This window comes from Melopsittacus undulatus, chromosome 11 (genome assembly GCF_012275295.1).
Source record: "Melopsittacus undulatus isolate bMelUnd1 chromosome 11, bMelUnd1.mat.Z, whole genome shotgun sequence".
NCBI classification, from domain to species: domain Eukaryota; kingdom Metazoa; phylum Chordata; class Aves; order Psittaciformes; family Psittaculidae; genus Melopsittacus; species Melopsittacus undulatus.
In genome coordinates this window covers 17,573,073-17,587,198 of record NC_047537.1, presented here as the reverse complement: position 1 = coordinate 17,587,198, position 14,126 = coordinate 17,573,073, and the positions used below count along the sequence as shown (strand labels likewise).

General features: G+C 47.4%; 1 protein-coding gene across 2 annotated transcripts in view; it reads right to left on the bottom strand.

The window, feature by feature from the left end:
• The window catches only part of SEPTIN9 (septin 9), a 132,653-nt gene extending 118,828 nt beyond the window's left edge, over positions 1-13,825 (bottom strand). Inside the window, exon 1 of one of the 2 annotated variants that reach the window (XM_031044815.2) lies at positions 13,473-13,825. In XM_031044815.2, coding sequence (XP_030900675.2) covers positions 13,473-13,494 — 22 coding nt within the window. In that variant the 5' untranslated portion in view covers positions 13,495-13,825. The remainder of the gene's footprint in view (positions 1-13,472) is intronic. The other variant, XM_031044817.2, reaches the window with a different exon arrangement.
• Between the last annotated feature and the right edge of the window lie 301 nt (positions 13,826-14,126).

Below are 14,126 nucleotides of genomic sequence, written 5' to 3'. Positions count from 1 at the left end.
TGCTCCACCACAGATACCTGGGAGCCTGGGCAGCGCCCACCTAAGCATTTGTGTGTTAAACATCTGCATAGGAGCCCCAGACACACTCTACAGTCAAAAGAGGAGACAGGCTCTGTAACCAGTGAGTCACCTCCATCCTGAGATGGAGGTGGAAGATAGGGTGATTCAACTGACAGCCCCTGGCTGGAGAGAGGCTGCAGGGACCAGTTCTGATTCAGAGAGGCTTTTAGGTGGCTCAACTTAGGCAACATTAAATCACATCTTGTTTTTTTCCAGGCCTCGGTCCTCTGTAATAGGGGATATTACCTCTCTCCTAGCTTTCATGTCTGAAAGACTGCAGACACAGGAATAGAAAGACTCTGATCATCTGCACAGTCATTACACAAGGAGTGGGAGTCAGGATAGATGATTATGCCCCAACCTGGGTACACAAACCAATGAAGCAGCCTCTTCCTCTGCAGCTCAGTTTCCTCAGCAAGAAAGTGGTATAAGCATATGTGTCGTTCACAGAGAATTTCCCATGGACACTTGGGAGGGCTTTGGGAGCACAGGTGAAAAGACCATGTTCACTCACAAGGGACATCCCCTGGAGGAGCCCCAAGCCCCTCTGTAGGGCTCTGCCTGGGTGATACAAACACAGAGCAAGGCCACTGCCAGGTAGACCCATGATCCAGGAGAGTGTAAGAAACAACCGTGTCCCTCTCCAGAGGGAATCGTCACCCCTTGTGCCCCAAGTTTTCTGTGTGTAAACAAAGCACTGTCCTCCAGGGCCCTTGTGCATCTGTCACCATCAGTTTATTCCATAAGAAAGTGAAATTAAATAAAGAAAAACCACAGCTGAAACTGTGTTTAATCTTGCAAAGATTACGGTTACATGATTTGAAAAGCAGAGGAGGCTGTTAAGCCCCCAAAGCAGAGGTTTCTATTTGGTTTAGTCTTGTTTTGCCCATAATCTATAGGCAACAGGGCTTGGATGCTTCCAGGATGTTCTGAGGGACTATGCCAAAGCAGTTTTTAATCCAAAGCCTGATCTCCCAGCTGTGTTTTGACCTAAGGATACATCTTTCATTATTCATCAGAAATGGGAAATAGAGAGCTTATAAAAGATGAAGATGATCCCAAGTGGGGATGAAATGCTACTATGCTAGAGAATATTAGAATTCAAATTAATCCCGAGACACTGGAAATGGACAACAACCAAACAAAATCACTAAATAGGATGCAGTGTGATTCAACAATGACCAGTGTACAAAGGTCTAATCTACTCACTAGACTTCCTCAGGTCAGTGGTTCCTATAGAAGATTCATATCCCAGAAGGGATACATCAGCTACAGAAATAGCTTAGGGTGACAAGTACTCCAGGCAGGGGCTTGCACGGTGGTGGGATGGAGCTGACTGCACGTTGAGGTGTGGAAGGCAGACGGTCAGAGCTGGGTAAATAGGAGAACCTGCATCATACAGGCTCAGCTCCAGGAGAAGTTCACCTTGTAGAAGATAAGGATTATAGCTGTTCCCTTTGCAAACCTGTGCAGTAGATCCTCAATGGGAAAAGCCACCAGGTGCCAGGCAGAGCAGCCCTGATTCAAGGGTTCCTTTACACTCAACCAGTTTGTCTATCTGAGTTCTGCCATGCCATAAGTTTCCCTCCTGCGTCAGAAGGCAGGACAGCTTGGCTAGATGAAAAAGCAGGGACACCTGACCATGCATGGCCAGTCTTGCAGCTAGCAGCCTGCTCCCCTCAGATCAGCAAGGCTGACTGCTTCAGCCTGTTCCATCCCTGCAGGCCTGTGAGTGTTGAGGGAGCAGCAGAGCCTTATGGAAATGCCCAGACATCCTCCACTCAACAGGTTAACATGAGACCCTCCAGGCTCTGTTAATGAGCCATGATTTTGCCTTGAAACTGAGTACCTTGGAACTGAACAAGGTGCTGCACAGCACCTGCTCCAGCTCCACGTGACAGCCAGGGATTTGCTTAGAGAGAAACTCAAACAAACCCACCCTGGCAAGCATCATGCACTCCTAGAGGTTTTATACAAGGTCATTTCCAGATAGAAAGCAGGAGAGCATGGAACAGTCCTGGGTAAAGTGGCTGCCGCAGTGCCTATTCAGGCAGCTCTGGCAGCTCACAGTCAGTGGGGAGGAGGTGGGGAGGAGGAAGGAGAAAAGCCACAGCTCATGGGCTGAGTATCTGAGCAGCCTCCTCTCCATATGCAATGACAGTTTAGTGCCATACTGAGCACAAGACAGGTATTTTTAACACCACATCTCCTTTCCTAACCCACTGCTCTCCATCCTGTGACACCTTTTGTGTCTACAGACCATGTAGATTTAAAAAGGATATGCAGCTTCTCATTCAGAATGCTCCTGACCTAAGACACCAGTGGGGTTTTTGCCTGTGGTTGTCATTTCCGCTGTCCAGATGAGTAGAGTTAAAACTTCACAGACTAAGGAATGCTGAAGAAGACACCATTCCCACATACAGAGGCCTGGGGTCTATCTGACAAGTTCAAAGAGAGACCTGTGCTGTCTACCTGTGCTGTGACTATACAAGGAGGCTCGGAAGACAAGGCTACAAACTGTTCATAGCTCCTGTTCTACTCATGGGAGAGGTGAATTTCTATGCAGATATGCAGCCTCACTGGGAAGTGTTCACAGAGTGGAAATTATCTATAGAAATTTCTTTCTGTAGGCACAAGAATTCACATTACCTCATCAGACTGTTTATAACAACATTTAGAACAAAGAAATGCAATTGTAAAACAATTCAGAGGTTACTTATGTAGCTCTTACCTTCCCAGAGACAACCACAGCATCCCTCCTAGTATGTCCCAGGACAACTTTTGACTATTCTGATTCATCCTAGTGCATAACTCTCTGAAGAAATTGTTTCCTGTCTGGATGTTTTCTCTTGCACCCTTACAAGATTTGATGTTTTCTGCTCTGTCTCACTCAGAGCTGTAGCCCAGAACCATGTGGAACCTGGTTCACTTCCTGCCCCCATCTTCTCCACCTTCAGTGCCTGCTGGGAGACAGCTGCAGTAATGCTCAAAGTGGTGGCTGAGGAAGAAACACACTCATTTCATCAGTGAAGCCGCTTCCTTCCTTGAGTCTCTGCCCCATCCCAGAGCCCAGAGGTACTGTGAACTGTGCCGTGCACTGGGTCTGCATCCCCCTCTCCTGCCCTTCCAGGCCCTGCCCTTGCTCACTCCTCTCCACTTTGCTGTACTGGTCTTCCTCACCAATCTCCACCAGTGTACGTGCTCTGCCAGCACAGCTTCTGCTTTCCCACCCACACTCCTGTGTACACCTGACCTGTAGGAAACACTTCTGACCCTGGCTATGCATCTTGCTATCAGTCTGTCCACTAGACGGAGGGGCTTTGGATACAGAAGTATGTCCACAGAGCTAGGAATGAGAACACTTTATTTTTACCCAGCACTGTGCTCCTAGCCAGGGGCTGTGTGACAATGCCCCAGACCAATATTCCAGCTCCTTGCTTCCCAGTGTCCAGAGCCAATAACCCTTCTTCTGTGTTACAAACTCTGCCAACAGCAGCTCACAAACTGTTCGTCAAGGAACAGGAACAGTCTATAAAATGGTTTAATGTAGATGCCTGCAATAATCAGCACCCAGTACATAGACATTGGAGGCTTTTCTGACTTATATCAATTCCCAGGGGCTCCCATACTTATATTTATGAATCACAGGATATAAAAGACTCAGTAAGATCTGAACATTAATCCAGACACATATTATGAAACAACTTTTTACTCTTCCCTCTCCACCATGGCTCAGGCACAGGGTTCTTATGTTTCCCATGATAATCTTAAACTTAACAAAGCCAAACACAAAAAACCCCCAGTGCAGCCACAGACATACTCTTTCCCTCTCCCCACCACATACACTGTCTGAAAAGCCTGATGTTCATTTAAAACACTGCTGTCTGATGCTGATTTCCTAGAGAGTGGCTGATCCGTGAAGAAGCACATGGAGAAGAGCAGGTTTGAAACCTCTACAGATGGATCAAACTTGCCAGGGCTGAGCTCATCCTCCCCAATTTTAACTCATTGCTCCAAACATTAACTGCAGGAATCAGCTGTAGGATTATTTCACATCACTGTTGGGAGGTTTATCTGACAAAAACCCACTCCAGGAAATAAATCACAGCCATGTGCTGCAGCTGCCAAGCAGGACAGGAGGGACCACCCAAGCCATGACATCCCCCAGCATCCCACAGCACTGACAACCTTTCCGTGCCCAGATGTGGGACTCGCCAACTGAAGCATCTCACTTGTCAGGACAGCAATTTGGGAAAGCATTTACAGATGCAGATGGAGCTGAAGGACAATTAACATTGAAGGGCAATTAGCTACAGTAATGTTGATCCTTCAGGCTGTGTAAGTCTGGACTGTTCAGAAAACACTCAGCAGCTCTGAGAGTCACAAGCTATCTGCTAAGAAAAATTATTTTAAGAGGCATTTGAAATCCCATAGTAGGATATGGTGGGTTTAATACAGCTTGGGCACATCTCACACTCCCATTTCTCAGTATAATGCTTAGTTTGATAAAACATGCTCTCAAACATGTGAAGGCAGGACACCAGAGGGGAAAAATCCCTTCATGCAGCAGACAGGGCTGCAAATGCACATAATAAAGGTCTGAATTTAAGGATTTCCTGGTGCTCCCAAAAATTGACCTTAGATAAAAGCAATGCAGTTCACGTGACTCCTTTTATCCCTAGAACACTGAAAATCAGCAAGGTCAGAAATCTTCCCCAGAACAAACCAGAGGATGAGGAGGATTATGGCATTTCAAGATTGGATTTGCAACAACTTTCAATGCTTCACATTAAATTATATGTAGGCAATGAACTACATCTCATCCTCATTCCTACTGATTAAATATACATATATTGATTTTAAGTTTAAAAATGAATTAAAAGTCAGCTTGGAAGGAAGATGGAAACTGAGTATTGGGAGAGCAAAGTGTGTGTAGAGTGCTGGTGGATGACACTGCCAGTCACAAACAGTGGCAGGATGGGAGCTCCCCACCAGCTGAGTCAGTGGGTGACACTTGTTCTTCTGCAGCCCAGGGCTGTACCTTTCCTGCAGGCTTCCTTAACACAGCTTTCCATCAGCCTTAAACTCACCTGAGCAAACCCCCTGCCACCTCCCATGGTTTATTATGGGCAAGTCCTTTGTCCTGACTTGTAGCACAGTAAGATCTGTTATTCTTCTCAGCAACTGTTATTCCTACATGTCCAGGCACTTACAACTCAGCCACTGAGTCATTTAGCAGCAGCTCTCAGCAGTAACTGGTGAGGGCATCTTGCTTTGTTTCTAATGTCTATTATATAAAGCTATAGGCAATAAGGACTCCAACTTGCTCCCCATGTACATGCACTCAAATCTTCCCTGGGATCCCCATGAAGGCCGCAAAGGGACATGACTCCAGACAAGCTGAGGGAGCATCTGAGTGTCAGACTCCCTCTGTGCTCCCAGCAGTTGCTTTGGATTCAGCCCTGTGAGGCCTCAGGGAGAACTGCTGTGTGCTGAGCTTTTCCCAAAAGGAGCTGGTGCCTCTGCAGATCATCCCTCAGTGAGCACTCTCTCCCCTGGGAACTGGAGCCCTTATTCCCTTGGTCCCCAGAATAGCAGTACTCCCACACCAGGAAATTACAGACTTTCTTGAACATTACTGTAGCCTTTTTAATTTCCATTATGTCTTTCGCTGTCTCCTCCCCCTACACTCCTTCTCTAAACAAATCTCTGAGCTGCACAAAGTGTTTCCTGCAAATAATATTCATCTGGCATGGACAAAGGGAAGAAAAATAGAAAATCCCTTCTGCTGCTAGTTCCAGCTTGCTATCATCCCTCCAGCTTAACTGCCATCTGCTTGACCTGGGAGCCTAGAAGGCAGCATGAGGTTTGAGGGAAATGGAGGGGACAGTTACATACTCTGGACATCAGATTTGAGCCAGCCCTACCTGAAATTAAAAGTTCGGGTCATGGAGTAACTTATATTGTGCTTCAGACAACTGCACAAGAAGCCTCTTTTGCCCAGCATGGCCAGATGTTTTCACAAATGTAGCAGCTTTCGACAAAAACTTTCTTTTCCTGTCCTCCTGTTGCCATCCCACCCTGATGCTGGATTCTGCTGTAGAGATGACTGAATCCCTCTGAGCCCCATGAGAGGCTATTTTGTCCATGTAACAGTGGAAGCTGTCTTACAACACAAAGGCAGGATTCCTTTTCAGACTTCTACAGTGATGGACCAATTGCCCCGTCTCACAGCAGCTACAAGAAAGGCCTTTGCAAGCCTGAACCATCACCTGAGTGATGGATAAACACAGAATAAAGCAGTTTCCCAGGCAGCTATGACCTCCCCCTCTGAAATATAAACCCTTTAAAGGGTAATTTTTGCTGCCCTTGTCACTGGTAAGTCACTGTAGGCCAGTGTGGGAACAGGCTGACTCACCAGTGACAGTGCTGCATCTCTCTCACCACACCACTGATTGTGGCATGTGATTTCCTTAGGGAATGATGGCTACACAAGCATGGCTGCTCTTCCAGAGGACGCCAGGACTGGGGAGGAAGAGAAACTCCCTGGTTTGTTGTTAAAGACACTGGTGTGGCCAGTAAACACCAAGCCTAGGGACTGGTGGATCTCACCCCATCCTGCATGGCACCAGGGAGCATACGAAAAGGAAGCAGACACTTTACACACTATCCAACAGGTTAAATCTTCCCAAATCACTGCGATACAAAGTCATCTCCTCTTTCACAGGCTTTGCCCTGGGTTTGGATCCCACCTTATGCTGCAAACCCCACAACATCTCCTGTCCAAGATGGGACAGGTTAGCCTCACACAAAGCACCCCACTTACTATCTGACCAGCAGCACTGCTCTTGTGAGGGATTTCCCTGCAAGCAGTGAGCACACAGGGAAGTATTCTCTGCAGCAACATCTCCCCATTCCACATGGCCCCACTTCTCCTTTCTCACTCCAGGTGGGAATGGGAAGATGATTGGTGTTTCAGGGAAGCAGATAATCACCCCGCTGGGCCACACATGGCTTTTTGTTATTTCTGCATATGTCTGCATGTTGTGGTTTCTTATTTGGCTTTCTCCATATGCTGGATTCCCTTGCTTCTCCAAACTGTTTCCTAACAGATGTTGGGACATTTTGCTACCAGAACCAAAGCTCTACCACTGTCTGTATGTGCCAGCCAAATCTCCCATGGTGGAGCACCCAACCAAACCCGTCACACTGATCCTGCCAGCCCAGCACAGTGTGGTGCTGATACAGGAGAACCTGCTATAGGAGAATCTTTTCATAACATTACGTCAATCATCACGAGCCATCAGAAACATGTGACAACAGACTCTGTTGACCTTTAGGGGAATATATTCTGTCATCATGGTAGTAAAATGTAACAGTTGTGCTTTTTGATTGGAAATCTCACGATCCCACCTCATTCTCTGCAACAAGGAAGCATAGTAAGCCAAGTAAGATGGCCAGGACTGATGCCATCAACAGCTCTTGATATCTGCTAACCCAGAGAAAGAGACTGTGAGGCCCTTAAGGCAGCTGAGAAGAGTCTGTCTGAGGATCAGGGTGCTTTTGTTCAACAGAGACTCCAACAATTTGTGGCACTTGAGGAAAATCACAGGCTTTAGTACTATGAGGGAGGACAGGAATATGAGAAATCTAATTCTCCAAAGCATACAACTTTCTAATTTTAAAAGTAGTCAAAAGAATTGATAAAGGATTTTAACTGTTGACCACACAATGCAGACCTGGGTAATGCTGCCTCTTGGCCATAGTGTTAGCTTGGGAGGATGCTCTGTGACACCACCCTGCTCATACAGCCTTTGCCTCTGCTGCCCATCACACACCACTCATCTGGGGATTCAGAAGGGGAGGGAGGGAAGGACATTTCTACTTTTCCTCTCTGCAGCACTCAGGACAATGGTACCACACTCTCTGGGCATCTCTAAATGTTACTATAGCTCAAAAAGAACCTTGGTGGCAGCAGGCAGTGGGAATGTCAAAGGCTATGTCCAGCCTTACATGCAGCAATGAAGAAGTGACTCAGGCAGGGACAGAGCAGGGAAAAACATGATGTGGTAAGAGGCAGAACAAAAAGAAGATTGTGAAAGAAACCCCACCAGACAGACTGTGTGAACGTGAACATGCACGGTGACTGCTGTTTACTGGCATGGACCAGTTGGAGATGGGGCTGTCCAAAATAGTGAGCAAGTGTTCGTCATGCAGGAACTGCATCACATTTGTTCTCTCTTTCTTTTGGGGCTTAAAGAAAGGTTGGGGCCATGGACATTTGGTATCAACTAGATTTCACGTGGATGTGAATGATGCAGATCATCCACACAGCGGACCAACCTGCAGAGCTTTCAGCAAAGCCCTTTGTTTGTGCACCAGCTTCGTGCTATTCTTGGATTAACAAGTTCATTTTGTACTCCTTGTTATTTTCCTTCCTGCTATTTCAGTAACATGAGGTAACACAATGCCAACACAAAACCATGTAATGAAAAACTTCCACAGCCTCAGGCAAGGGACCAGTGTTTCTGGGGCAGCTCACCCCATGATGGCCCTGCCAGCACCACTGTCCCTCCTCATCCCTCTACTCCTGGGATCCAAAACTCTTTGCTCACCCTTTTCCTTCGCTTTTACATCCCCCACACTCACACTGACTTTACTAATGCCTCCACCCTGCTCTGCCACTGATGGTAAAGGAAAAGAGCCCAGGCCAGGTTTCACAGCTCTACTTGAGCGCAGAGACCTGTAAGAGGGAGAAGGCATGGATGGGTGGCAGCAAAAGAACTGAAATGGCAGCCTCCGAGCAAGGTGAGAGGTAGGAATCAGCTGTAAGCAGAACAGCAACCCAGCACACAAATGCGTGACTCTCTCAAAAGCAAACACAAGCCAAATAAGCAGCATGCTAGCTCCTCCACCTGTGGTTTCAGTGGTAGCTCTGTCCCACCAAGCAGTGAGGACACAGGATGGGTACAGAAACCCTGGTATTTCTGGCTGCAGTGGGTTTTTCCACTCCTGCTCTTCTACAGAAGCCTTCCTGAAGGTTGATGCCGTTCCTTATTACACCTTGTATTTGCCCAAGCACTGCAAAAGCCATGCCAGTGGCTGCTATGCCTCTTCATAAACCAGTTTGTTTACTGGTTTATGAAGTTTACTGCAAAGTGCTTTGGCACATCAAGCACAGGCAGAGCTGTTTCACACAGAGATAATGGGTAGAAGTGGGGCAAAAGGACAGTTGATTCATCTGAGCTGGTGAAGGCATTCATTGCTTGCACTGAATTCAGTTTTTGAGCAATCGGTTTGAACAGCCACAGACTGAGGATCCAGCTTCTTGTGATTGATTGCAAATCCTCAGTACAATAATCTATCTTGTTTTAATCTCTTGTTGGAAGGTTTGGGGGAATAAGAGCTGGCTGTGAGTTTGAGCTGAAAAAAAATGTCTTTTTAATTTTCGTATATTTCAAAACAAACTGTTTTGTATTTCTGTCCAAAATGTCAAACTAAATCAAACAAATGCTTTGTCCTTGATACTGCTGTTTGGCCACTGAACTTCAAATATCACATCAGTCTGAACAACTCTGTTCATTTTATCATGGCTTAGACACACGGTGCCAGTTAGATGACAGGAGATGGAGTCCAGTTCAGGATAGAACAATGTGGCTCTGCGAACACCAGATCATCTCTGTCCTAGCCAGCAAGCTTTGTAATAGTGAGGTTAAAAGCCACTGAGGGAACTACACTGTGCAGCATGAGCCTGAAAAAGATCCAGTCTCAGTGTTTCCAGAGGACTGGCTGTGCCAGAGATGTACTGAGGCCCCCACCACAGGCACCACACATCCAGTCACAGCCCCTGATGCTTTTTTAGGGGGGGTCAAGTCTACCAACTGCTTCTTCATTGCACTTTGATGAACTCCATTGACTGCCAGATGAGCACTCGCTGCAGTGTGTGCTTGTGCTATCACAGCTGCACACAGCAGCTCTGCTCACCCCCAGCGAGAGCTCACTTGCTTTTCTGCTTCACCAGTTGCACATACTGGAGCATAAACATGGAGCCTTTTTGTGAGGTACAAACCTGATTTGCCCCACTAGTACCAGTAACTGCTGCTGCCTTGGGCCAGAGCTGCGGGCATCCAGCATCTACAGGATGCTGTGTGGTGGCGGCACCAAGGCAACACAATGGGGCTGGGGCAGGAGGGGACCCTGGGACACTATATACCAACCTCTTTCCCCAAAGCTTCCCAGTCTAGATAATGCCAACAACTCCAATTTGACTAATACCCTATTGTCATAATATTCTATTCCATGTTTTATAGCGAATCATTCTGTGAGTCATGATGTGGGGAAAACAATATTGTTCCCAAGTCCTACTGCAATGATCAGATCAGTTTTCACTGTTACTCCCGCAGTTTTCTTATAGCCTTGGCTCATATGTGAGGAGTTATTTCTCCCTAAGTGCCTAAGCAATAAATCAGGAGTTCACAGTTTAGGTAAGAGGTATCGCACAACCACTATGGATAATTCTGGAGGCACTGTAATGATGACAATCCTTATTTCAGTGCACGCCAACACCTTACAGAAACTTGAAACTGCAAACAGTCCTTGGCCAAAACAATTTGCACCATCTTTAATAATACCTATAAGTAATTGTGTCATTCATCACAAATCCAGCCTACTGCTTCTTTGGCAGTGCAATTGTGCTTGAGTAATGGAAAGGAGAGTTGAAAAATCCTTTATAAAAATAGTATTCCAGGACAAGTAAAACATCTCAGGAAAAACCTCTCCTTGCCTTAAGCATCTGAAATAATAGACATCCCTAAAGCAAACATATAAGAGCTGGCTTCAGCAGCAGTTGTTGCTCACTTTTAACTTGCTATGTAAATTCTCCTTTTCTCCCTCTCCCGTCCTCCTCCTGCTGCTGCCAGGAAGTCCCAGGAAAAAAAGTGCTACCAGGCTGAGCTGCATGTGCCTGCGGCTACGGCACAAAGGTCTGAGCCTCTCTGCTGGTAAGAGGTAAAGCATTCTAAAGCAAACTCTTTATCCCAACCACACCTATATGGCATGTGCTCAAAAGCCATAGCAGATGGGTAATCATTTCCCCTGTAGTACTTTAGAAAAAGTAAATCTCTCCTGGGGTGGGGAGCAGCCTGCTAACAGGAGAGCACTACAGCAGCGCTGCTGCTTTAGCAGAGCAGGACAGAGCTGGAGCTTCAGCCCTGTGAAGTCAACTGAGATGCTCCAGCTGGGCTCAGTGGGACCCAGTCCACAGAACAAATCCAGAATATACTGGAGAGGAGCAAACAAAGCCAGCAAGGGATGCTCCCTAACCTCAAAAAGTGTTCTGAAGATGCTTAGGGTTTCCTATTGTCATCATTTTCAGGAGTTTCTCAGCCAGGCGCAGTGTTTCCAGCCTGTCAGAGGTTGTCAGCAATGTGCTTGAGAAGCACAGGCTTTGCAGCTGAGAAATCACTTTGTCACCTCACCATTTTCTCAAGCAGTAGGAAGTTCAGAGGCCCTGCAGCACCCTGTATATCTTACTCATGTCTTGGAGACGCAATCTGGACTCCCGGTGCAAATCCCCCAAGCAAGCTACCATCACTGCTCCATAACTTGGAAAACCTCCAGAATCATAGTGCAAGGAGGGCTGACAGAGGTGGCAGCTCTCCAAAGGCACCCTCCCCAGCACAGTGGGTGATTAATCCAGCTCTTCTCTGCCCAATCAATCAGTGAGAGGCAAGGCCTCAGCACTGCCTGGCCAGGAGCTGACACATGAATGTGGAGCCTTTACCACATGAACATAGGACCTGCTCAGAAGAGCTGCATGTGCGTTGTGGAAGATTAGTGCAGGTAATACATAGTGCAGTTATCCTGTTGCTTCAGTCTAGCACATCCTGGCTAGTGCCATTCTTCTCTGCAGTGTACCAAGGGAAATCTCAAAGCAAACAGTGTTTCCAAAGTACCACTGCAGTTCCTTTGAAATAAAAGTACTGGCCAAATGTCAACCGACCTCAGTTGCAACACTGAATGAAGGTGGATTTGTGACTATGGCCACACCAGTCCCATCACGGGCTTTGCACTGCCCTAGCTCCACTCCAGCACAACCAACCAAAGCAAGCAAAGCAATTAGGGGCCACTTGGCTTCATCTGCATAATAGCAGGTCACACAGCTGCTGACAGCTTTTCCTTGTGACAGCCAGTTATCTCCAGACCAGTTCTCGCACTGCTCCAGGGCTGCTTTAGCCACTGTCTGCATCTCAGGAGGTCTGTACAGCTACTTCTTCCTACACACAATGCACAACCGTTAGTACCCACTTTAATCCATTACAACATGCTAATAATCATGCTCGGGCTTTCTCAGGTTCCCTAATAAAACCTTCTTGGCAGTCTATTTAGCAACACTAATGAGAAATGTGCAAGAGAGAAACATGACTAATTCATTTTAACAATAAACAGGCAGCAGCATCACACAGGGAATTTTCTGTGTGAAGGCAAACCCCCATCTCCTGTGGCTAATGAGCTCAGGCAGGATTGGCCATGACATGGCTTGAGTGGTTCAAAGCACAGCAGCTGCCACCAGCACCCCCGTGGTGACTCAGGATGTTAGGAGGCCATCATGGTGACACCACATCCCTGCAGCAGCTGGGGCAAAGCCAAGACAGAACTGGGCTTACAGAGCACATGGTCACGGGTTGATAGCTGGAACCAAGCAGAAATCAGCTGCAGAGCAAAGTCCTTCACCTTGAGGAGCTGCCAGAAGCACCTGAGCTTTACAAGGGTGAGCTACAGACATGTCTCCTCTTTTGCAGGAGTTGTGTCCACTCTAACGTGTGCTTGCCGCTTCTTGGGACTATTGGCAGGATTTCACAGAAAACTCAGAGAAATAACATCAGTCAGTGCTGCTTGCTCCTGTGTTAGCTGGGGAGGAAGCAGCCTGGTGAGCCTGTGAGAGCAGAGGGCACAAAGCCCTCACCCCACGGGCAAGATGAAACAAACAGGATGGGTAGTAGGGAGAGGAGAGTCCTGCAGCATTAGGAGAGCCCTCCATTTAGAAATCCTTCTAGCCCCAAAGAAGCTGGTGTCTCACACAATGGTACCGTTCCATTCCATTTCAAGCTGCTCAGCACTGGAGCTTACCCTGTGCTGGCACAGGTGCCTTTTGAATAACAAGCTCCATGCCACCAACACCGAGTTCTGCCTGGAACAAGTTGCCTCACTGGATTTGTTTTGCTTTTTAAGCCTTTTCCACTGATCGGCAGGGTTTGCTTATACACAGTAAAATAGCTCACTCTGTAACAGAGTGCTTGGAGGGAGAGTGGCTTGTGCAAGTTGTACTTTTGGGGGTGTTAAACCTTTTCTTTCCCAGTAGATACCCAAAGAGAAAGAGGCGAGAGAGAAACAACAGGCTGTTACTTACTCACCTGAATACGAGGATTTCTTCATGCCGTCGCTTCGAGCTGTGACATAGGAGCTGGGTGAGGCGTTGGGTCCCCGGGGTGCCGTGCCGCAGGTGTGATCCTTTTGTCGGTGCAGGCAGTGATGGGGAGGGGACGAGCACGTTGCCACCACATCCAGGCGCGTGGCTCCAGCCGAGGGGCAGCCCAGCGCTCCAATTAATTAGCACACACCTTTTCCAACCTCACACACAGTTATGGGCTGTTCCAACTCTTTCGGCACCGGCAGGGTAGAGCAGGGCTCAGCCTCCCTGGCAGCATGTTATCCCCCTGGAAAACAAACGGTCTCGGGGATTAGTCCTACCAACTACCAGCCCTGGAAATCCCAGTGTATTTAGCTAGTGCAGCAAAGGGAAGGGAGGGAATTTCACGCCTCCAGCCCAGCACACCCCATGGCTTTGATTCAGCTGTTTGCTGCTGGAGCAGCTTAGGTCAGATCTGCTCTCAGGCAGTTTTTAGTTCAAAGTGCATTAGTGGCCTGTCAGCATGCTGCGGTGTAAACACCTCTTTCCTCTTCATACCTACATGTAAGGGACTCATTCAAGGCTGTAAGTTGAGCAAAATGCTTACACAGGTTTGCAACATAGGGAGAGCTATGTGCAAGCAGTTACTCACTGCCCA